This window comes from Saccostrea cucullata, unplaced genomic scaffold (genome assembly GCF_032062105.1).
Source record: "Saccostrea cucullata isolate Sc308-1 unplaced genomic scaffold, CSIRO_AGI_Scuc_v1 ctg8110, whole genome shotgun sequence".
NCBI lineage: Eukaryota > Metazoa > Mollusca > Bivalvia > Ostreida > Ostreidae > Saccostrea > Saccostrea cuccullata.
In genome coordinates this window covers 1-26,576 of record NW_026926726.1, presented here as the reverse complement: position 1 = coordinate 26,576, position 26,576 = coordinate 1, and the positions used below count along the sequence as shown (strand labels likewise).

Sequence of the window (26,576 nt, the reverse complement as noted above, 5' to 3'; positions counted from 1 at the left end):
GCACAAAGAAAGTATAAGACAAGGTAAGTATAAAGATCCCATCACTGTGGTTAACGTGTTTTCTTTAAATAGCAACTGTTTCGATTTAAAGGCTGGAAAAAAATAGCACTAGTTCTTCGGCTTCTTTACAGTTATATAATGCACAAGGAAAATATTTCTACTGAAATCTGAAATTTTGATTGGTTGTCAGCGAACTATGCTCAAACACAAAAATGTTTATAACAGATAATGCAGTTTCCAGACACTTTTCAATTTTTGCATTTATTAATAATAATACATGCGGGCATGTTTCCGTTTAAACAATGAGAATATTTAACTGTTTTAACTGATACTAGACAATGAGAAAACTGAAATATGCTAATCTGTCTTTCTTTTCGATCTGTCTTTTTTTGGTTTCTATCGATGTTTCATCAACTGGAGCAATAATTTACAACAAAGATATCATTTTTATGAACGCTAAAGATTCATTTATAGAATAACTTTCCTGATTTTTTTTCGATTTCTTGATATGATCAATAGATCGGCTTGCATGATAATTTGCAAAAACGCCTGCATAAAGTTATCACGCAACTCAATCGGTTTATCATCGTCATGAAATCGAAATCGAAAAAAACCGACTGTCGACCCAAGAACTGTTAGAATAGACTGTAAGCAAGAGCCTCATGGGCCACATCGGTCACCTATGTAGTATAGCCATGAAAAAAAGCAAAAATCGATCCAGTTTTCAAAACCTTAAATGCATGTGGTCCCAATGTAGGGGGATAATTTGAATTAACTTGAATCTACAAAGAATGCATACCTATTTTCTAGAATTTGACATACTGTTGCTTTTTCCCCATAAGTTTGAACTTTCATTTCTGCCCCACCCCATCCCCGGGAGGTCATGATTTGAACAAACCTGAATTTACATTTACAATGCTTCTATATGAATATCACCATCCATTGCTTTGCTGTTCAGATTTTTAGGGATTTTTTTCTATATATTCCTATGTAAACTGTCGTCCATTGCGGTCCCTCCCCACATAAATATAATCAATGAAGACTTTGTTCTATTTTAAAAAGATTTTTCCTATATCTATATTCCTATGTAAAACTTTAGTCGTCCATTGTGGCCCCACCCTACTCCTTGGGGTCATGATTTACAAAAACTTGAATCTACACTATCTGAGGATGATTCCATATAAATATGATCAATTATTCCACATTAGTTTCATCTTTTCCTACACAGTGGTTCTTGACAAGAAGATTATTAAAACATGCCACAGAATTTTCACTATTTCTTAATTATCTCCCCCTTGAATAAGGGCTTGGCCATTTATTTGAACAAAGTTGAATCCCCTTTACCACACAAGGATGCATTGTGGCAAGTTTGTTTGAAAGGTCACATTCATTTGGTTCTTGAGAAGAAGTTGAAAATGTGAAAAGTTTAGAGACGGACGTCTAGACAGACATACAGCTAGACGGTCGGACAGACGGACTCCAGACATCATGTGATACGAAAAGCTCACTTGCGCTTTCAGCTCAGGTTAGCTAAAACGACTGTTGCCCGCTGACGTCATATGGCACAAAACTGAGTTATCTTTACATTCGGTATAAGGGGAATAACATAAAAGTACTAGGTGAAAGGAGTCTCGGGAAACAGTCGACCTGTTGGACCGGAATGCAAACTGTTGCCCTAGGCCTTAGGCAACAGCTTGCACTTCGATGTAAGAGATCGACTGTTTTCCCTCTACCCCAGTTAACAACTGTATAATGTTGTTTTAACTTACATTAATTTGTAAATGTTAAAAAATAGTATTTTTAATACTACCTAAATGATTTGAGCAAAATTGTATCTTCACTATCTGATAATGCTTCCATAAAACTTAAACTAATAATTGTGGCTTTGCTGTTCCGCAGAAGTGTTTTTGAAATTATTTTATTATTAATTCCTGTATATAACTTTAATTATACCTTTTGTGGCCCTGTCCTACCCCCCGGAGGTCATTATTTGAATAACTACTCCCATGAACTATAATTTACACTACCTGTATACGGATGCCTCCGTATTATTTCATATTTTCTTGCTCAGAGATTCTTTCTTAAAGAACGTGGCTCCCATCAGCCACGTACTACAAATTACTTGGCTAGACACTGATACGAGATTTATGATTTTTTATAAGTTTATATATTAATTGCAAATCCGCATTCTTCGAAACCTATTTGCAAATCTTTTATACAAAATATCAGTTACATGTAGTATAGAGGAGAGAATATAATATACTTGCATACTTGCTTTACTAAGTAAGTGTTAGTGTTGCTTGTTAGTGTAGCAAGTCTGCGAGCGGATCTAACATCTAATTTTAATTAGATTGTGGGTGAAGTAAAGAATCTTAATGTATCAAACTTCTGAGAAGAGTGTCGAAAAGATATTTTCAAAAAATTTATACTGGCAATATCAGCATTATCAGCATATCATAAACCTTTAAATATGATTTGAAGTTTTGAAGTACATGTATCAGCGTACAAATTTTCAATATTGCAAGGAATGATTTTGACCTCTGCATTTGACCTCTGCATTTTTATTTTGATTAAAATGTCAGGAGACATTTTCCTCTTACACAGGGACAATGTAACAGAATCATTATTTGATATGTACTATTATGGTTATATGCGCATGCGTCATTTCATTCATTCATACGGTGAGTATGGATTGTGTATTGGTGTGTTTGACTGGTTTTTCCAGTCATTGGGCATGGCTGGCGCGAATTTTATTAACATTTGCATGAGATGATATTTTTTATCACTTCGTATGAAAACCCTCGCAAAGACAGACGTTACATTTAACTTACGTCGTTTTTATATTATCCTTATATAAATAGGAGTAATCTAATTCTGTCTACATGGTATGTTATTTTGATTAAACTATTTTATAATTAGTAAATGAAATTATGAATTAAATACTTGATATAAATTTCACTATGAATGGACGGTACGTACGGTATCCATATCTATTGTAGACCACCATATATATACCATACCATATGACACTTGAAGTATATTTATGAAGTATCATTATTAAAATATATATTGACTAGTGAGCTGTTAGTGTTTTGGTCTGGAGATATAATAATTCACGGACTGTAACTTAATATAAAAGTTACACCCTCTGACACATTCCTGAAATCCAGAAAGGAGTACATTAATTGGAATGTCAATAATAATATCTATATCGGTATCAGTACTATATATATTGGTTAAATGGGGTTCAATAAAAGTAGGCACAATATAGCTATAAAACATATAAAAATAAATCATACAACTCCAGCCATTGAGGAGCATATTTCAATAAAATTTGATTTTTTTTCTTACAGGATTATGGTCCACATCGAACTTAAAATAAAGAATACACGTATCAGAGGAACTGCTGCCATCATCAATTCCATAATAACATGCCATCGGTCTTACATTTTTCAGCACTTCTTACTTTCTAGAAAAAACTTAATTTTGTTACATCTGCTGTTCGTTATAGCTTTAAACAACCCAAAACATTTCTACAGCATGGGAGTGGATGCTTAAACATAAAATTATGTACATTTACATGTAATTTAAAATTTTTTTAAATAAATTGATTGAATGTTGATTGAATAAAACTTTAAATGTAAACAATCAATTGTTATATTTTCAGTTATCTTGCAGTAAGACAATGAATACATCCACGTGTTTAGTTTGTATACATGTTTTGTAAAGTGTTTAAATCTTAAACATGTAAGTGTTTAAGCTCTAAGCAATTTCCCTTATACGTAATGAAAATCAATGTGTTCAGAATTTCAACTCATAAAAAGTGTGTCAATGTGCTTAAGAAAGTGTATATCATCTAAATACATTTTTTACAGTGATATTAATCAGATGTGGATGCTTAAAATATTCGAAGGAACTTTTGGACGCATTGAAATCACAAGATTTTATCAAAATCAACATCTTAAAAACATACGACTTTTCAACTTATACGCTGCCATTCCACACGATAAATTAAAGTCCTGGCTTTTTTATATCAAACTGTAAACGATCTCAATCCCCTTTTATTTTTGTTTGAACTTTACTCCTTATGCATAAAATTCTTTGGATTGATTGATTGATTGTATACTGTTTAACGTCCCTCTCCAGAATATTTCACCGATATGGAAACATCACCATTGCCGGTGAAGGGCTGCAAATTTAGGCCTATGCTCGGCACTTAGACCTTTGAGCAGGGAGGGATCTTTATCGTGCCACACCTGCTGTGACACGGGGCCTCGGTTTATACGGTCTCATTCGAAGGACCGCCCAATTTAGTCACCTTTTACGACAAGCAAGGGGGTACTGAGGACCTATTCTAACCCGGATCCCACGGAATAAAAAAATATTAACACACAAAATGACTAATACTTGCATAGTTTTGATTTAATGGAACGGGCGAAATGCATGAAACCTAAAGATGAACCTTAACAAGCAGATAAAAGTAAACACTTTGAAATATTTTTTGTTGCAAAAAATAATTTAAAGTTTAAAAATAAAAAAAAAATCTTGAGATATTCAATGTATAATGACGGCATTTTGAACGATTTTAAAAAAAATTTAAACTAGTTAAAAACACATTGTTAGATAACGGAAAAAGTGAAATGAGCTAAATTCATAAGACTGATAACATGTAAGGAGACAGTTATTTTGCACATTAAAAGTATTTGAAGAGTTATCTGCCCTTGATGAAAAGAAGAAAATTATTGATTTCTCAAAATTTCTGCGGTAAATAATTCATTTTATTTCATAGCTTAATAAAGAAGGAGTTTATGCATAATTTAACCAAGAGATTTGTTTGAAATTCAAATTACTTTTTACAATATCTTATAAAAACATGCGCTGCCCATAGACTTCAATGTAAAATTCGAGGTCATATTAATTGGGCAATAATCAGAATTTTGTGAATTCCTTTGGTGTAACATTTTTATATAACATGTTCAAAGTAATACCATGATTAAATATATTAGACCATTCCTTTCTTAGGTACAAAATATTGTCGTTATACATTGAATATCCAGATCAGTACAAGGCCGATGGTCTTATACATGTATCTGAACATAACTTTTCTAACAAATTTTTCTGAACTATAAAAGATCTCAACCCACCTTTTCTGTTTGTTTGAATTTCATTCCAAATCCATCAAATTCTTTGGAACTTGTTATATAATTTACAAACCTATTTGTTCCCTGCTTTCGAAAAAGCGAGGGGACATTGAATGTCATTCGTCTGTCCGTCTCTCCGTCAGTCTGTCCGTCACAAAAACTTTTACCTTGCCCATAACTTTTGATTTAGTGGAGCTATGACTTTCATATTGCACATGTTATTCCTTGTGACAAGACCTTTCTTTGGGTACCAATAAATTGGACCTTTTGACCTTGACCTTGGAGTTGAACTCACTTTTACACAAAAATTCCAAACTTTTACTTTGGCCATAACTTTTGAATGGTAGGTACAAGGACTTTCATATTTCACAGTATGTATTCTTTGTGGCAAGATCTTTCATTGGATACCAACAACATTTCCTTTTGACCTTGACCATGGAAATTAACGTACTTATAAAAAAAACTTTAACCTTAACCATAACTTTTGAATGGTGAGGACTAAGGCTTTCGTACTTCACATATGTAATCCTTGCAAAAAGACCTTTCATTGAATCCCTAACAAAAAATACTATAGTTAACTACAGTTAACTATAGTTTACTACAGTTAACTATAGATAACTATAGTTATAACTTTGACATGTACACTTTGAAAACTTTGATTTACTATAGTGATAACTTTGACACTTTGAAAAACTTTGGCGAAAACGTTGACACTTTGAAAAAATTTGGCGAAAACTTTGACACTTTGAAAAGCTTTAACGAAACATTTGACACTTTGAAAAACTTTGGCGAAAACTTTGACACTTTGATTTACTATAGTTAACTACAGTATTTTTTTGTTAGGGATATACCAACAAATTTTACCCTTTGACCTTTGAGTTTAAACTACTTTCTAACTTTAACCTTGGACACAACTTTTAAACAGTAGATACTAGGACTTTTATATTTCACATATGTATTCTTTGTGGCACGACCTTTCATTGGATACCAACAATCTTGACCTTTTGACCTTGACCTTTGTTGAGATTTACGTACTTATGGGAAAAAATTTAAACCTTGACCATAACTTTTAAACGGTGAGGGCTGGGGCTTTCGTACTTCACATATGTAATCCTTGCGAAAAGACCTTTCATAGACTACCAACAACTTTTACCTTTTGACCTTGACATTGGATTTTGAACTCCTTTTAACAGACTTGAACTTTGGTCACAACTTTTGAACAGTAGATACTAGGACTTTCATATTTCACATAAATATTCTTTGCAGCAAGACCCTTAATTGGATATCAACAACTTTGACCTTTTGACCTTGATCTCAAAGATTTACGTTCTTATGAAAAAACTTTAACCTTGACCATCACTTTTGAAAGGTAAGGGCTAGGGCTTTCATACTTCATATATGTAATCCTTGTGAGAAGACCTTTCATTGGATATCAACAACTTTGACCCTTTGAACTTGACCTTGGAGTTGACCTACTTTTAAAAATCTTTAACTTTGGACATAACTTTTTAACGGTCAGGATTACGGTTTTCATCCTTCAAAAAATCAACTTCAATGATAGTTTCTAAATAAATGACATATGATAGGATGTTCATATTAGAAACAATATGTCATAAAAAATAGCATCTCATCCACAAAGACACCGTAGGCGGGGGGCCACAATTCTTTGAATTTGCTTGTTATTCTTCATTTGCAATACTATTTTGTTATAGTACAGGTACTCTGAAGTTAACTTCAAAAAGAAACCCGAGTCTCTGAATCACAATTATATCATCTGAGATAATTGTCCCCCGCTTTCGCGAAAGCGAGGGGACATTAAATTTCATCCGTCTGTCTGTCAGTCTGTTTACCTGTCTGTCTGTCCGTCCGTCACAAAAACTGTAACTTTGCACATAACTTTTAATTGAATGGAGCTATGACTTCAAATTTCACATGTGTATTCCTTGTGACAAGACCTTTTTGGGTACCATCAGATTTGACCTTATGACCTTGACCTTGGAGTTTGGTCCACTTTAACACAAAAATTTCAAATTCTTACTTTAGCCATTACTTTTGAACAGTTGATACTAGGACTTATATTTAACATTATACATTATCTGTGGCAATACCTTTATTTGGATACCAACAATTTTGACATTTTGACCTTGCCATTGGACATTTCCGTACTTATAAAAAAAAATTTAACCTTGGCAATAACTTTAAAACAGTATGGACTAGGGCTTTCATACTTCACACATGTAATCCTTGTGACAAGTCCTTTTATTGGATAACAAGAACTTTGACCTTCTGACGTTGACCATGGAGTTTGACCCACTTTTTAAAAACTATAACCTTGGCCACAACGTTTGAAGGGTAGGGCTAGTTCTTTCATACTTCACATATTTAATCCTTATGACAAGACTTATATCAAGCACTTAGATCCTTTGATCTTGACCTTAGAGTTTGACCTACTTTTTAAAAACTTTAACATTGGCCATAACTTTTAAACGGTAAGGACTAGGGCTTTTATACTTCACATATTCATTCATTGTGACAAGATCTTTCATTGAATAACAAATGTTTGACCTTCTGACCTTGACCTTCGAGTTTGCCCCACTTTTAAAAAAAGCTTGACCATTACTTTTGAAGGGTTAGGGCTCTCATACTTTACATATATCTTCGTTGTGACCATACCTCTCATTGCATATCAATCACTTATACCCTTTGACCTTGACCTTGGAGTTTGACCTACTTTTTAAAAACTTTAACCTTGGTCATAACTTTTGAATGGTAACAGCTAGGGCTTTCATACTTCACATAAGTAATTCTTGTGAGAAGACATGTCATTGGATACAAAGAACTTTGACATTTTTACCTTGACATTGAATTTTGACCTACTTTTTTAAAATTTGGGTACCAATATATTTTATTTGCATTTTAAAAAAATGATCTTCGTTTTGTGGCCTTGCCATACAGGGTCATCAGTGTTTCACAAACGCATCTTGTTCCTTTAAACTTTTGATTGAGAAGATATGGCTTTCATATTTGACATGTGCATTTTCTGTGACAAGATATTTCCGAACATGCTATGATTTCTGACCTCTTGACCTTGGCTTCACGATTGACTTATTTTTTTTAATTCAACTTTGGTGATAATTTCAAAATGACATATGATAGGGAGTTCATGTTTAACATCTCACCCACAAAAACACCGAAAGCGGGGGACCACAATTCTTTGAATTTGCTTGTCTATGTTGTTTTAGGAGACCATCGTTAAGAATTCCGATTGGTACCAATTGCCTACGTTATCAGCAGACCTATTGTTTTGTTTTTATATGAATTAGAATTTGTGAAAAATCTTATGCGTAAATAGAAAAAACATTTGCTGTGGCACGCAACTAGACAATAAGATTATATTCTGTATATTATATCGACGGTGTATTGTCAATTACCAATGATAATTTTCACTGATATGTCGATATATTTCAGAGAGCTTGAGATAAAAGATACTACCTAGTCTTACACATCTGTTTCATATTTTGATATTTTACTTGAAAATGGCGTTTATGGTAATCTAACGACTAAGCTTTATGATAAACGTGATTACTTTAACATTTATATCGTCAGCTTCCCTTATTTATGCAGCAAAATACTTTCATCACCTGCATACGATGTTTGTATATCTCAGTTGATTCGATGGGCAAGAGCATGTTCTACGAATGAAAAAAGTTCTAAAACGAGGTAAATTATTGGCAAACAAGTCGGTGAAACAAGAATAAAAGCATTTTCTTGCCCCCATGTATATACTTTGTTGAAGTATTGTTAAATATCATATGAATTATTTATTTCAAGAATTCTTGGGGGTGACTTTTTACAAATTTTTCTTTATGTTGCTGATTTGTATCCAACTGCGGGATATACTGAGGTTTTACGGGGCATAAGATGTTTCCACAGAACATAGAGAAAATATCCCTTACTGAATAATGACCGTATATAAATGTCAGGTGTATACCTTAATTTGTAGCATTTCACTGCACGCCCTTCGTGTAAATAATTGAAGATAAACTTTATCTCTTTATACAGTTTATTCAAAGACATTCTTAAGCTGACAAACTTTGTACGTTCTTACTTATACACATACATATTATAATAATTAGCAAGTGACATTTCAGAGTTTACAGCAGAATTCCAGAGAAAGTTGCTATGGGATTATTTTGTTCTGCGTAGAGGTGAAATGATGCTAAAAGCGCGTAACCAGCTACCCAAACTCTGTCTCCTTTGATTAACTCAAGATTGACGATGTTAGAAGCAGATGAATGATTATCATTTGCACTACCATATGCACCAATGACAACTTGAGATACTCCGTTTTTATTAATTATAACCCATGAGTTGTCGGTAGTCATTGACATGATAGAACAAAAGAATAAATATGTCCCATTTACCGGGGCAATAAATACCCCATTACTTGGATTATAAGCATTTCCTTTGTTGGTTATTACATGTGGAAATACAACTGTTTGGGAGGATCCAATGGCTGTTGTACTTGTAATTCCCGCTGTAAACACAACTTCTCTCAAATGAGACCCTGCAATATAAGTTGGCATCTTACTTGGTCATCTATCAACTTAAATTTTAATTTTAAAATGGCTGTGTGTGGTTTTGTGAGAATGTGTGTTTGTGTGAAAATCATGTGAGGGAGAAAGAGAGAGGGTGTGAAAGGATGCGTGTACTCCAAACTCGTGTTTTCAAAACATATTTTTTACTTTAACCGCTTTGAAAGCTCATAAGATTTTTTACCTTTTGAAAGTCGCAGTTTGTCCTCAATCTCCACTTGCTTGTGTTGCGTTCTCAGAAGGGACAACAAAACGTCATGAATTGTGTGGTTAAAAAAATCTAAAAGAAGAACTAGATTTAAAGACATACCAATTAAGCCTTCTTTCGAGAAAAAATTATAGCCCTGATTTAAATTGTATTTTGTTAAGAGCCATTAGAGAAAAGACGTCTACCGAGTTGATAAATCGTCATAATCTTTTCAAAGTAAAGTACAGAGTCATTTTATTTATTTTTTCCTGAATTTGACATGTATATGAACTAATTTTAATGAGAAACCTTACCAAAAGCCAAATTCATGTTCAAAAGTTTTGCGTTGACACTTGCTAATTCTTGCTGTAAAGATGATATCTGTTGATCTTTAGAATCTACTCTTTTCCTTAGTGTTTCCATGTCCTTGATGAGTTCTTGTAAAAGTTGGTTCCTCAGAGCTGATTCTTGATGAAGAATGTTGTTCAGTGATGCTTCAGGAAGGCTGCCTGCCAGGGGTGGTTCTGTCTGATTCTGTGCTCTGCAGGCAGACCACAATAAACTTAGCACACAGATGGAAAAAACCATTAATTCCCTCGACATTTTGATGTATACCTGTATATGCAACTTAATAAAACCGTACAGCAATTTCAACCTTTTGATTAGATAACTTTTGTTCCCAAAGGTTCAGAGATACACACGTAAATAACAAAAATTGTGTTATCAGGGTTATCTATTGAATTATGGGGCTACTATCAATAAGTAAACTAAGACATTGCCAAGGGTTACTCAGGCAAAAGTTGCATTTGAACACAGGCCTTTAGATCGCTTTGAAAAAAATCGAAGTGTTAAAAAAATACAAGCATGGAACTCTTTTCATAGGCTAATTTCTTTCGCCAATAAAATTCTTTTACATCAAATGTTTTACAGTTTTACTTCCTTTCCATATCTATTGACACATAGTCAATACTACCAGAGTTCATTCCATAAACTAATTCCTTATACTTCTCGAAATATTCTGAAGCAAATTCCAAAATTGACCTTATTTTTTAATTACTCGATATCAGCTAGGGTCTTTGAAGAGCATTAAGCATTTTTCCGAAGAAAAACGGGAAAAAAATTATTAAAGCAAATTATTATTATAGAACTATATTACTTGTTGTTGTACGAGGATCATTCAAAAAATACGTAGACAATGTTCCTCATTATTTAATAATTTTTACAAAATTTAAGATCAACACATTTGTATATGTAAAAATATATATTTAATCGATGTGCAAAGTTTCATTACATTTCATTTAATGGAACTCATGTCAGCCAGTTTTAAAAGCAACATGTTTTATCGCCACGGAGCACGGATCACGGCACTGCAACGTCAAAAAAACATAGAGATCATTTTTAAAACTTACGCTGTTTTTTTTTCCATTTATACACGACTTGAACCGTCTTCCCCATTAATTAAAACGTATTCATAACACTTGACACCTAATTTGCTGTCACTTATCTTTATACCGTTAGCTAGATTGTCATTGTTTTCAAATTCTTTACTCGTGTTACCCTGCTTTTTAAAGTCCCGCGCGCAACGGTAAAGCACACATTACGTTTCATGACGTTACTAACTTTGTCGACGAGATTTTGAACTATAATCTGTTTCTGTGCAGACGTCCATCGCCTGAATCAATGTCTACATTACACAGTGAGTGAATTTGCCATTAAAACAAATGCAGGGTTCATAATATGGATATTGCATGGTTCCTTCCGCATTTGCAGAGTTTGTTTTAAAGGTTTCCCGAACGCAAAACACATTTTAATGCTACTCTCTGCTCCATGGCGTTTTTCGACGTCATGTTTTTAATCAAGTCTTTCTGTTTTTAGAAATTGATATCTTTGAAACTAAGCAAGGTATATCATTACCTTTTAGCTTATGAAGTAAAAAAAGAAATCAAAGTAAAGTATTTAAATTTCATTTACTTAAAGTGTCATTTATAAGATAAATGGCTTCAAACGATTAAAGTGTATAATCAGTAAATAACTCAATTTTGACCCTTTTCCGTGACCCCATTTTTGCTGTCTGAAATCTTCAATAATTGTTAAAAATATCAAAATACACTCTAATGTTTTTACTCAAAATATTTGAATCTGTTGTAAAAAATATGAATACAAGGTTTGGTTGTAATATGACGTTATTTAAAAAAGATATTTAAAATTTCTACGAACTTTTTGAATGACCCTCGTATGTTGTTCTTATTTACACATAATTTACCCACTATGTGTTCAAGTTAGAACTTTAGATATAACTTTGCCTTATGTAGAGAATGCTTCTTTGGTCGTGTCTACTGTAGGAAGGATCTTTTGGTGGTGTCTAGAAAGAGAAGGCTCCTCAAGTGGTGTTTACTTAAAAATGTCGTGGTGTCTACCTAGAAAAGGGTCATCTCTTTTATGGTTTCCATGAAAACACAGCTCTATATTAACTGTCATTCAGCTGTAAGTCTTTCAATATTCTGTTTAAATTTAAAAGTATCACCAAGAAAACCACACCAAAATGATTTCTTTTTAAAAGTAAAAGAAGCCCAGGCAATGCCGCTAATTTGCTTCGTTCTAACCATATAACAATCCACAATTTAAACAATCTATCCATGGCGATTGAATATACAAATATTATCTATGAAAAGAATTTTCATTAAACAAAATTATTTTTTTTTTTCTCATATTTCAGGTTTCACACCTATGTTGCTCAAAGCACCTTTTAAAATAATCCCTTTATATGAGATTATGAAAAATTCATGTCATTAATTTTAAAGTTAATATCCTCTTTATTTATGTTTTCAAAAAAGCATGAGAATCACTCGCTACTGATCTGAGTCTGACACTATATACCATATAACGGAAAATTTAAGCGGGATGTTAATTTAGACTTCTTTTGGCCCTTTGAAAGTAGCCCGCTAAGGTTTTAATCGTTAAAATATTAACAACTCGTCTTAGTGTTCATCGGCAAAGAGCTGAAACACTGTGTGCGCTAAAATGATTTACGCTAAAATTACATGTATTGGCAAATATTCGAGCAGACAAAAAGCCACCCGCCAAAATAATCCGCTATCGGTATCAGCAGCCTGAACAGCTATATTCGTACTATGTGGCAACAGAGTTTTGATAGGAAATTTAAATAAAATTTACATTTTCTCTCAGCTCCTTCACCATAAGGTTGCACATATCTCTTTCAGCAACGATACCCTTATCAATACTTGTCATTATGATCGATATGCATCTGATAAGCATTTATTTTAATAAAACATATATTGAATTTTATTCATTTTTTATTCATTATACTTTATCCATCATTAATTGGATTTTGTTTCTCGAAAAAAATCCGTACTTTTAAATATATGAGTTGATGCCGCATAAGTGTATGATTTATCAGAACGGGTTCTGGTACATTGCATATATATAGCCGTCGGAGGCAAACTGAAATGGGGGATTGAAAATGTGGACTAAGCCGAAAAAGCGTAGGCCCAGTTTTCAATGCCTTTGTTATATATTATGTCTTAGCAAAAAAGTGAGCCCCCCATTCCCCGGTTCCGAGTTTCTTTGTTTCCCCATGATGATCACAGAAATTAGTAAATATGTTTAGATATTTACTTAGATATAAATATAACTACACTCAGACACATATACGCCATCTTATGTGACATACTGAACTGACGACGTTTTTTCTGTTATTTACTTATCACGACAAGGAGTACACTGCGGGGGATGCTCACTCCTCCATGGCACCTGATTACACCTCTGATGTTTTGGAGATCGGTGTTTGCCCTGCTCTTGTTTTGTATTGTTTTATGGACTTTGAGATTGAATACTGTACGTTATCTTCATATCCTTCTTTGAATTAAGTGTACCTCAATGAAATAATATGCTTTGAAGAAAACACTTCAATTCAATAGAATTCAATATAATTTGATTCAATGCAATTAAATCCCATATATAATCCATCTTGAAAATATATGAATATATGGAAAACCAACATTATCATTTTATTAAACACCAAGCATTCTTTGAACATTCCAAAACAGATTCCACTACTGATATGACAATCGTAAAAACAACAGCCAAATACGAAACAACAAATACGAAAAAGAAACAACCAAAAATCAACTAATGCCGGTAGCAAGAACAACGTTCTCCCCAAAAATATCAGAAATGACAGCACATCAACAAACAACGATAGAACACACCATAATTACAAGCACCATGTCCACCAATAGAATCTACGGACGTACAAGTTACAACTACAAATTCAAATTCAAGGAAATCAATGGAGCCGTCTCAGACAACTTTACAAATATCAGCTTCAACTGAACAACAAGAAGGATACGGAGATAACGAACAGTATTCAAACTCAAAGTCCATTAAACAATATACAAAATATGAGCGGAGCAAACACGGACCTCCGAAACATCAGAGGTGGGATCAGGTGCCATGGAAGAGTTAGCATCCCCTGCCGACCCGTCACAATCATCGTGTGCTCGTTGTCAGGAAATAACGGGGGGATCCGTCGATAATGTAGTGTATAAGTAATGGACTAACAATTAGTATGAAAAACGCCACTCAGCATTTGACTCAATGATACATTGTATTTGCTGACAAGGTCATTGTATCGACCATAGAACTTACGAAATGATTACTTTAAACGAGACTGCTGATATTCTTGTTTCATCAACTTGCTTGTCAATAATTTACCTCGTTTAAGAAATTGTTCATACGTAGAGCATGCTCTTGCGTATCGACTCAACTGAGATATATATACTCCGTATGCAGGTGATGAAGGTATATTGCTGCATAAGTAAGGTAAGTTGACGATAGAAAAGTTACTGTAGGGCAAATGAAAATCAGCAACTGTTCGCTGAATTGCGTTTGTTTTTGCAGAGCATCAAATCAAACTCTTGAAGAATCAATTCAACAGAGAAAAAAATGAATTATCCATAAATACTCGACAACACGGAAGTTGACAAGTGCATCAGACTTCCGCTCTCAGGCTGTCAGATCCTTTGGAATCATGATAAATGTAACTGTAGGTGTTGTGGCAGCTATGGTAATACCAGATATTCACTGTGCAATCTTATCTATTCTTAATACATACGAGGGTTGTACAAAAAGTTCGCGGACAATGACGTTTTTGACAAAATAAATGGTTCTATATGCATCTATTGTATATCAAAATATTTCTTATGAAAAAGCAAGTCAGAATGGTTTAATCTTTATTGATGGAACGTAATATTTCTGTAAATATCGGGGTCTTTAAAGATCGCAGATTGTGCAGTAATGCATGAAACCTGGAAAAAGCCATAACAAACAGATAAAATTGAAAACCTTAAAATATTTAATATGCAAAAATAAAAAAAGTTCATTCAATTAGCAAAATCCAAATAACGACAAGGCCGATAATCTCATACATGTATCTGAACATTATTTCTCTTACTGATTTTTCTGAACAATATAAAGATCTCAACCTACCTTTTCTGCTTGTTTGAATTTCATTCCTTATGCATCAAATTCTTTGATATAGAATGGAACTCGTTAATTTACAAACTTTTTATTCTTCATTTACAATATTATTATGCCCCCGAAAACGAAGTTTCGGGGGCATATAGTTTTTGTCTGTCTGTCTGTCTGTCAGTCTGTCTGTCTAGCTGTCTCTCTGTCTGTTTGTCTGTTTGTCCGCAAAAACTTTAACCTTGCCCATAACTTTTGATTTAGTGGAGCTTTGACTTTCATATTTCATATGTGTATTCCTTGTGACAAGACCTTTCTTTGGGTACCACAAAATTTGACCTTTTGACCTTGACCTTGGAGTTTGACCCACTTTTACATGAAAATTTCAAAATTTTACTTTGGCCATAACTTTTGAACAGTAGACACCTTTAAAAAGTTAGGGCTAGTACTTTGAAACTTTACATATTTGATCCTTATGACAAGACCTTTCATTTGATAACAATAACTTTTACCCTTTGACCTTAACCTTGGAGTTTGACCTACTTTTTAAGAAATTTAACATTGACCATAAATTCTGAACAGTAAGGGCTAGGGCTTTCATGGTCTACATAAGTATTTTATGACCTTTCATTTGACCTTTCATTTGATACTTATTACATTGACCTTTTGACCTTGACCTTGGAGATTTTTGTACTTATTAAAAAACTTTAACATTGGCTTACTTTCAAATTTCACAATTGTTTTCTAGTGAGAATACCCTACTTTTGGTACAAATTAATTAAATTTGCATTTAAGAAAAGCTTAATCTTTGCTATGTTGCCATACGGGGGCATCAGTGCTTTACAAACACATCTTGTTTTGTTTCAAAAATCTTATTGTACACACCGGTACTCTGAAGTTGACATCAAAAAGATGACTAAGTTTCTAATTCACAATTTATATCATATCTATGTTTTTTTAGGAGACTAGGTCTTCCAACAATCTATAAGAAGTCCGATACGTTATTAGCAGACCTATGTTTGTTTTCACATATAGTAGAATTTATGAAAAATCTTATGCATGAAAAGAAGAAAAAACATTTGCTGTGGCACGCAATGCAACAATTAGATATATATAAATACGGCGTATTGTCAATTACAAATGATTTTTTCCATTCATGTGTCAATACATCTTATGGGCTTGAGATAAATATACATTAGGATCTCCCATGGTTTGTGGTTGGATATGATTTGTATTCAACGAGTTGTGTGTAGATAACACACACCGAGTTGGATAAAGATCATATCCAACCTCAAACAATAGGAGATTCTTTTTATCACATATTTTGTTCACTATCAATCCATATTCTGTGTTTATTTCTATAATCATAGTTCCCTCTAGATTAGCTCGGACCAAATAATATATGTAACATACGTAAATAATATTACACTAGTAATACACAAGTTCGTAAAAATTTAAATGAAAGAATGTACGTATTTAACACTTTTTTTTGTAATTCAAGAAAATGTGTTCCAATAAATAAAGTACACTGATATTTGACTAATTAAGTCATTTACGAACGTTATTGACTTCAGTCAGATGACAGGCGGTCTTTTCCGTAGTGGTTTTACAGTTTTGTGAAAACATGTATGTTTACAATGATTTCCCCCCCATGAATCTCCATTCAAGAAGTTTTGAATTCCCCGTGAAACATCAACAATCATGGAACTTCCAGTATTTGATGTGTTAGTATTCTTTAATATTAGTATTTTGCGGTATTTGTGATTGAATTGGTTTGTGTCCAATTGAATGTGGCAAATCCAGGGTTGTTAACAGGAGGTGTGGAGTTCAAAGTAATGCCAGATATACATTTGTGTTGATTTTCATTGATGTTGCTGTAATTGTTAATGGATTGGACGTTTTATGGCCAGTTATCTGCATGATTTGATTTAGAGGTACTTGAACGTTGTTTTTGAGCGCTGTTGGTATAATTAGTGAGTTTTTTCTCCACCAATACCTGCTGTATTTGCCATTCTTTTCATTAAAGATGATAATTTGTCGACACCAACTGGCTGTCTTTTAAACCATTTCTCCGTGATTGACATTGCATGTTGCTGAGTATGTGTAGCTAAATAATATGGGTCATCAGGTCTTGAAAAAGCATCGGGTTTTTTTCTGAATATAGTTTGTAAATAGCAACAGGACATCGATCTGGCGCATCATTATTTGCCCACATTTTAGGTTTGACAACTTGAACATCCCTTGGATTTATTCCTTGTCTTGCTCATGATTTTCATTAAATGTCAAGTATTCTACGCCAGTAATATCGGTTTACAAACAAATATCACCCCAAGACATTGATCTGAGTTCATCCGAACCCCTCAGTCCAAAATAAATCGTATTGAACAACCAAATTGAATTTAGTATACTCTCAGGGGTACCCCTAACAGACCACTTTCCGACAGTTTATTTATTTCGATGTCAGTTAATGGATCTGCTTTATCTTACATGGTTCTTTACCCTCGTCTTTAGGAATACACCAAAGGTTTACAAAGGACAGAATTTAATTTGCTTGTAATTCTTTCATTAACAAAGATAACATATTAAAAGTATATATATATATATCATTTGAAAGGTTGTTAAATTTACTATTTAATGGTCTTAATTAAATTTTCATTTTTAACTTATTAAAAAATTATTAATATTTTAATGTAAATATTAGTGCATTTATATTTTATAAATCAACTTTTTTGTATTCCACTTCTCAAAGTCAAAATTTTGTCTCAATGTAGATTAAAGATTGAACTTTGAAATGGCAATGTCAGACCTGTTCCCTTAATCTCAACTTCATGAATAATTTTATCATTTTCAATTTAGAAGATTTCACCCAACCTGAGCCACCTCCTTAAATTTTTACAATTGAAGTATTTGGAATCCTTCTCTCAATCATGCACATGCATTTGTTTATTTACATTACGTCATGCGGCGTGGGAATACATAGTGTGGATACGAAAATGATATCCAATGAGCTATATCCACTAGATAAAGCATTAAGTATGTGATAAAAGATCCTTCCGAGTCTGATTCATTTGTTTCACATTTGGATATTTTACCTGAAAAAGACGTTTATAATAATCTAACGACCAAGCTTTATGATAAACGTGGTTACTTTAATATTTCTATCGTCAACTTTCCTTTTTATGCAACAATATACTTTCATCACACGAAATTTGTATATCTCAGTTAATTCGATACGCATGAGCATGCTCTTCGAATGAAAATTTTCTAAAACGAGTTAAATTATTGAAAAACAACTTGGTGAAACAAGAATATAAGCAGTCTCGTTTTCTTGCACATGTATATACTTTGTTGAAGTATTGCTTCAGGAACTCTTGTGGGTGACGTTTATAAAATATTTGGGGATTTTGGACTAAGTCACGTAGCGTAGAAAGGAATTTTCTTGATGTTGCTGATTGTATTCGACTGCGTGACGTAGAAACCAGTAATTCGAATGAGAATATATCTACTGTAACGTGCAACGAGGCCGAACTTGGTGTTTGGTGATATGTCTTGTATCACCAGGCGTTACACTTAGGTTCATTAACCTGTTAACTCAGGTTTTTGTTGACCAATACGATTATAATCAAATATTATACAAATACAATACAATAAATCAGCGGGTTTCTTCTTAATTGGACAACCACTAGCTGTGGTCAATGGGTGTCTCCCGCAATGAATTACTTCGGTCCTGCCAATTCACGAGTACTGCTGCATCTTGGCACTTCCTCCACTTCTATTTGTGGTATGCCACCTCTCTCTACAACCAAATGACTGCCTTATTCAGGTTGTACGTGCATTGGTGTACTGTGAAACACTTAGCCGTTTATCCCCTGCATCCGTCTGCCTTACTCAGGTCTTACGACCGAATGCAAGAGAAGAAACAAGTATTTATCCACTCCGTCACCAGAGAGGTCCCCTGAGTTCCTGTAACACAGCATGTATTACCTCAGTGCAGTCCCAGTACATATGCAGTTTCATACTACTTGTATGATCTGAGAATTAATATTTTTTAGTGTTTAAGAATTTATATAAAAACGTAGATCTAACGTTAATACGAAACTAAACAACAACCATTTCCGTTTCACTACAGAGGACTTCTGAGGTTAGTGGCATAAGATGTTTGCAGAGAAAAAGAAAATAATCTATATTATTGAATAATGACCGTAAGTGTCAGGTGCATAACTGAATTTGTAGCATTTCACTGGACACCCTTCATGTGAAAGATTGAAGATAACTATGTCTTTTTAAACAGTTTATTCAAAGACATTCTCAAGCTGAAAAATTTCCTACGTTTCTACATATTAACACAAACATATTAAAAAAATAGTAAGTGACATTTCAGAGCAGAATCCTAGAGAAAGTTGCAATTGGATTGTTGTTTTCTGCGTAGAGGCGAGACGTTGATGAATATCCAGCTACCCAAACTGTCTCTCCTTTGATTAACTCAAGAATCACCATGTTAGAAGCCGACGAATAATTATCATTTGTATCACCACGTGCACCAATGACAACTTGAGATACTCCGTTTTTATTAATTTTAACCCATGAGTTGGCGGTAGATTGTGAGATGATAGAACAAAAGAATAAATATGTCCCTTTTACCGGGGTCAAAAATACCCCCATACTTGGATTATATGCATTTCCTTTATTTGTTATAACATGCGGAAATGTAACTCTTCTGTTACCCCGGAATTCTGTGGTATTTGTAATCCCCGCTGTAAACATCACTTCTGTAAAGGGTGCCTCTGCAATAAAAGTATTAAAAGGTTGTTATGTCATTTCTTGAATTATTTGAATTATTATCTTAATCTTTAATTTTTCTGTATATAGTGGAGGTGTGGGTGGGGTGGTGGGGGAAGTTTTCAGTGCGTGGGTGTGTGTGTGTGTGTGCGTAGCCTAGTCGGGTAGTTTGTCTTTTTATCCGTAACAAAAGTATCGTAAATTGCATCGAGATCGACATCGAAAACTGTCTTGATTAATAGTTACGCTCTTTTGCGAGGGGATACTCGGCTTTGCAATGCCATTGTTTAATATTGGGATGTCAGTGTTATACGTTTTCCTAGGAGAGATATTACTTAAAACCATGCTTTTGCTGTTTTAGTTCCATATCCTTCTTCGTGTAAAGTCTAAATTTGTCATGCAGACAAAGGATCCTTCAAATGAAGATTTCTGCAACGAATCGATGATATCAGGATATAAAGTAAACGTAGATATTTTGCTATGAATACACTAAAACCGGTTCTACTAGCAAATTGTATGAAATCGCAGCAATCTGATGGCTCCGTATGGCAACACGGCAAAGGTTAAGCTTTCTCAAATGCAGACCAAAAATGTGTGTACCTAAAGTAAGGCTTTTTCACAAGAAACACAAATGTGAAATATAAAATGCTAGCACAACCTGTTCAAAGGCTATGACTGACTAAGGTTAACGTCTTTTTTAAGTTAGAATAAAGTCCAGTATCAAGGTCAAAGGGTCAAGTTTGTTGGTTTCTAAGTAAAGGTCTTGTCTCAAAGATTACAAAATTAATGGAAAGTGTGAAAGCGCTGACATTTACCCTTCAAAAATATTTTCAAAGTGAAAGATTTTTGTAAGTACGGAAAGGCCCGAGGTTATAGACTTTCTACCGTTACAAAGAAATGGCCATAGTAAATGTTTGAAATTTTTGTGTAAAGTTGACACCCAAAGTTGCGCGGAGAAGAAAATGCTACCCGGCGCGTGATTGGTCAATAAGAGAAAAGAGTTGGTATGTATTTGACAAGTGAAATAAAGTGGATAAAAATCTCATTTCAAGACTTGGGTTTCTTTGAGATATATAGGACTTACAGGTAAAAATTTGAAGGGAGGGGTGCCCTATGGTTAGAGATTTTTATTTGATGTCAAACACACATTGTTGTTAACAAATAGAAATTGAAAGTAGAAGTGCAACGGCGCGGTATATTTTTTCTGGCATGTTTTGTTTTCCGATATCTCGAACTTTCACGGCAAGAAGGTTATTTGCCCAAATCAAAATTCAATATATGTATGAGTGACAGGGGCTCAAGTTTGTATGGAAGTCTATGGCAAAACATTTGGTGGTGTTTGTCCTATAGAATAGGTATGTATTTCATGGAAAAAACATTGATTACAGCCAAAAATCAATCAGTTCCTATTATATCTTAGTTAGTTTTTACTATTTCTTAAAAAATTAAAGGGTTTGGAAAAGTTGAGGCTTACAACGGGGACTACACATGGTGTAAAAATGCCAAAAAATTTTCCTTAGCTTTTATTTTTTCAATAAATGTACATGTAAATAAATTTTAATAAAGATTTATGCTTAAATTTACTGTGAATATTGAAAATAATACAATATTGATATTTATAGGCACCAGCAATACACAAAACATATGAATATCCCCCTCGGAGTGTGAGAAATTCATTTAAATCCATGTATTTTTATGAGTGCAGACATTGGAGCACATTGACTGATCCTCTTTCAAATTTGTGTTAATCAGAGTTAATTGAATAATTTATAACAAAATTAGAATGCTGTTAAGTAATTAGGTAACTTTGATTTTACATAAGGAACCCAATCCAGCAACAAAGCCAGATTCAGTCATGTTATCAGTGCTGGCTTGATATAAAATTTATACTTTTGGTGAAACTTAGAGATTAGTAGTAGGAAATTAAATTTAAATTACTGTAAAATATATTTTAGCAGAAAATACATTGAAAATACAAGAAATTTGCCAAATTATTATTGAAAAAATGATGAAAAAAGAGTCTGAATATCCCTCCTCCTTGCCATTTCCAATCTTGATATTCTGCAGAAAAGAGGGAGGAGGGGGTATTTTTGTACTCTAATGCTACTGGAAAATGAAGGAATTTTTTTGAAAATGTGGTTATTTGAACACCAAGAGTCATGCTTAGCTGCAGTTACTCTTTCAATTTCTTAGATATTTTTAAAAATAATTATCTGAGTAAATTCTATATAAACATGATTATTTTAAAGCTATTTCATCATAAATACTTCTAAAAAAAATTCAAAAGATGGTGTGAATAATAAAAAATTATAATATAAGCTACTACATGCATTTATCAGTATGTTTTAATAAAACAAAATGTATTTCAACAATGCATTCTCAAGAAGGAGCAGATTAATGAATCCTCCCCTCTTACAATAAACAACACCTGGACACTCCCTGGATGGTCCCTTTGCTTTCATGTAGAGTTCCAAGGTATGGTTTTCTTAGAAAATCTAGTTAATCTCTTAATATTTAAGTTATTTAGACCTTTTATAGATAGAACATAAATTTCTTCAGAACAGCAGGTATTTAAGCATTTTGCTCACAATTGAGCACTGTATTCAGTCAGACAATATGATTTATTTGCTCTTGGCATTTAATCAATTCGTTAATTATGTCAATAATAAGATATGCTATGCAACTGAATATCTTTGCCTTTTCTGAGAATATACATATTTAACATCCATTACATGAAATGTTCATGAAAAGTGGCTAAAATGTAGGTCACCCCCCTTCAAAATTACAAAATTTTCAGCGGGGATGTATTTGATTCCCTGATGCCAGCAACCCATTGATGATACAATTCGTTTTAATCTTATGTCATTTTAAACTAGATCTAATTTCTTTCTTTCGATAGATTATTTTATCTACATTAGTTTTCACTCTTTTCACAACCCAGCTTTTTCTTACAAAAACCTGCTGATTTTCTTCATTTTTTTCATTAATGACGGGTACCCGCCACCCTGAATGATTAACATGATCTACCTTGAGAAATTAATAGAGATAATTAGAAAAACAAGCAGAACATATGCTAGATTAATCATTTTATTTCAAAAATTCGAAAGAAAAATAGAAAAATGCTTCAATTTATAGACATCTTTTCTGTTTTACAGATGTGGATCTGATTGATTGGGGTGTGAAATGTAACAGCCAATTGTGTACTTAAGCTAAGAATGTCTGTCCCAATATTCAAGAGGTGAGATAACCAATGGATCTGTGTTCTAAATTTACTAATTTGACCACTTTTTATAAATGTTTCTTTTACTCTATAGGAAAAACTCCTACATAAGCAAATACATGGGCTCAGACATTTTGGACACCCAAAGTTGTGCGGAGGAGAAAATGCTATCTAGCGCGTGATTGGTCAATAAGAGAAAAGACTTGTTATGTGTTTGACAAGTGAAATAAAGTTGACGCGGGCTGACTGATAAAAATCTCATGTCAAGACTTGGGTTTCTTTGAGATATATAGGACTTACCGGTAACAAGCTAATTCAGAGAATTTGTGTCCCCCGCTTAGGGAAAAAGTAAACCAGTTCGGGGATGGGGGGTCGGATCCCCTTGATTGAATTTGTAGAATGCGTAATAACTCTCTCCTCGTGCCCCTGTGCTAAAAATAGCGACATATGTAATGCAATAAATACCAATAAAACAAGCGGGGCGGGACACTTTGAGAGGGATGAGAGAGGTTCTAGGGAGTTCGGTATAAAATTACATTGCAAAAGCTTAAAATCTTCTTAAAATATCACCCGGAAAAGATAGTGTTTCATACAGACAGAATGTATAAATTTTAGACCTTGAACTTTGACCTTTTGACCTCAAAATCAATAGAGGTCTTCCTTGGCCCACAGGGAGTTGTTATGTAATATATCATTACAAAAGCTCAAAGGGTTCTCGAGATATCCTGTGGAAACGAAATTGTTATAACAGACAGAATTTGTTTATTTATGACCTTGACCTTTGACCTTCTGACCTCAAAATCAATAGGGGTCTTCTTTAGTCCATAGGATGTTGCTGTGCTAAATTTCATTGCGAAAGCTCGAAGGGTTCTCGAGATATTGTGTGGAAACGAAAGCGTTACAGACAGACAGAAAGACGGACGGACAGACCCAAATTAATATCCCCCACTTTTCAAGCGGGGGACAAAAATTTGAAGGGAGGGGTGCCCTTTGGTTAGAGATTTTTATTTGGTGTTAAACACACCTTGTTGTAAACAAATGGAAAATGAAATAAAAGTACAACGGCACGGTATATTTTTTTCTGGCATGTTTTGTTTTCCGATATCTTAAACTTTCACGGCAAAAAGGTCATTTGCCCAAAATTCAATATATGTACATGTATGAGTGACAGGGGCTCAAGTTTGTATGAAACTCTATGGGAAAACATTTGGTGGTGTTTGTCCTTTTACAAACAAACTTTCATAATTTATTTCGATCTTGTTTGTACGGTAGCCTATAAGAATCAATCAATGAAAACAAAAATAAAAGGCCTTATATGATGCCTTTCGAAAAGGCATAAAAACGCGAATAAATGCGTAATATCGCGTTTTAAAAAGTATGAAAAGGTGTTATTACACCTTATTGTGTCGATACAAGACGTAAATTACCTGGTTTATAGGTTTTAATACTTAAAACAAGCGCTGTTACGGAAGACGATATTTGTAATACAACGTATAGTTGTTGGGTTTTTTTATTATCACATGTATACGTTAGGCGTGTTAATGAGAATTTATTATGTTCATCTATACGTTTTGGGACTATTGATTTCCTAAACACAGACTGGTTAAATTCCGTGACAACTATTGAATACTTACGGTGATGATGTATTTCTGACCAACACGTTTGGGAATATTGATAAGGATACGGTACTTCGAATTTGGTTTGTGACACGTGGTACTGATGTCTATCTAAGCAACGCCGGAGTCCGAGTTCCATTTTGAATCTTTGTACATTTGTAAATTATAGTTGTAAAGTATTGTTGTTTTTTTTTTTCTTGATTGGCAAAGGTCATTCATTTTCTAGACTGATAAAAGTTAAGTTTACAAAATAACCTAACACAATTGAAGTCTATTGTGAAAATCAAAAAATAATGTGGTTTTTCAATCTACGTAAGTCTGACTTTTACATATTACATATACCATGTCTACTGAAGGATAGATGGTACAATAAAAAAAATGGATGCCTTGATTTTTATTTATTTTGGACCTCTTTGGGGATTTGGAGAGCGTTTCAAAAGTAACATTATTTTTTAGAAGAAAATAAATTGAAAAGTATTTCTAACAGAAATGATTCAAACATAATTCGATATAGAAACACCATTTATATTTTTTAATCTCATTTATACTATATTTTTCAAACTTTAAACATGTATATATTGCAGCTTACTTACCAGTCCTCTTTGACCATTGTAGCTTCGACTCTTTAAGGTCCTCATGAGCTTTTTCAAGAGATTTATTAACAGAGGCAGATAAAATACTTAACATGTCTTCTGTTCCAGTGACCCGATCAACTATATTATTTACACTTATTGTTTGTAAGGTCTCATTCATCTGATTTAGCTTTTCATCCAAAGTCTTTAATTCTCGTTTTAGTTCCAAGTTTTCTGCTGTCATTTGCTGGTCTTTTGACTCCAGATCCTGTATTTCATTCATAACACTCCCGAGCTTTGTCTGTAGAATTTTCTGATCGTTTTTATCCATGGCATCCATAACCAAGCCCTGTATTCTTTGTACCATAGAGAAGCGGACAAGACTCTCCTGATTCAGAATGTCAATTAGGACATTGGAGGCTTTATCAGATTCAGTACTAGGTACCAAACCCGTTTTATCAGATGTCTTGTTCTGAAGTAAGGACACCTGCCCAAATGTTTTATACATGCACAAGAAAAGTATAAAACAAGGTAAGTATAAAGATCCCATCACTATGGTTAACGTGTTTTCTTCAAAAAGCAACTGTATCGATTCATAGGCTGGCAAAAAAATAGCACTAGTTTTTCGGCATATTTACAGTTATATAATGCACACGGAAAACGAATATTTCTACTGAAATCTGAAATTTTGATTGGTTGTCAGTGAACTATGCTCAAACACAATAATGTTTATTACAGATAATGCGGTTTCCAGACACTTTTCAACTTTTGTATTTATTAATAATAATACATGCAGGCAGGTTTCCGTTTAAACAATGAGAACATTATTATTATTATTATTATTATTATTAGGTCTTTCCACCTTTCTGTGGAAAGACCTATTGAAATTGTTCTGTTTATTATTAGGTCTTTCCACCTTTCTGTGGAAAGACCTCTTGAAATGCTTCTGTTTTTATTTTATTTCTCACCTTATGTTTTG

At 33.5% G+C, this 26,576-nt stretch overlaps 1 protein-coding gene across 1 annotated transcript; it reads right to left on the bottom strand.

The window, feature by feature from the left end:
* Positions 1–19,688: 19,688 nt before the first annotated feature.
* On the bottom strand, positions 19,689–26,105 carry LOC134272519 (uncharacterized). The gene is made up of 2 exons (XM_062754741.1): positions 25,619–26,105; positions 19,689–20,194 (listed from the first exon to the last, which is right to left on the bottom strand). Exons 1-2 carry the CDS (start codon positions 26,103–26,105, stop codon positions 19,788–19,790), a joined length of 894 nt encoding a protein of 297 aa, XP_062610725.1. The 3' UTR covers positions 19,689–19,787.
* Between the last annotated feature and the right edge of the window lie 471 nt (positions 26,106–26,576).

Excerpts from the sequence above, each read along its gene's own strand:
- LOC134272519 (XM_062754741.1), bottom strand. The coding sequence starts at position 26,105 with ATGTATAAAACATTTGGGCAGGTGTCCTTACTTCAGAACAAGACATCT. Across the intron at positions 20,195-25,618 it reads ACAATGGTCAAAGAGGACTG|AGGCACCCTTTACAGAAGTG; the intron begins GTAAGTAAGCTG and ends CTTTTATTGCAG.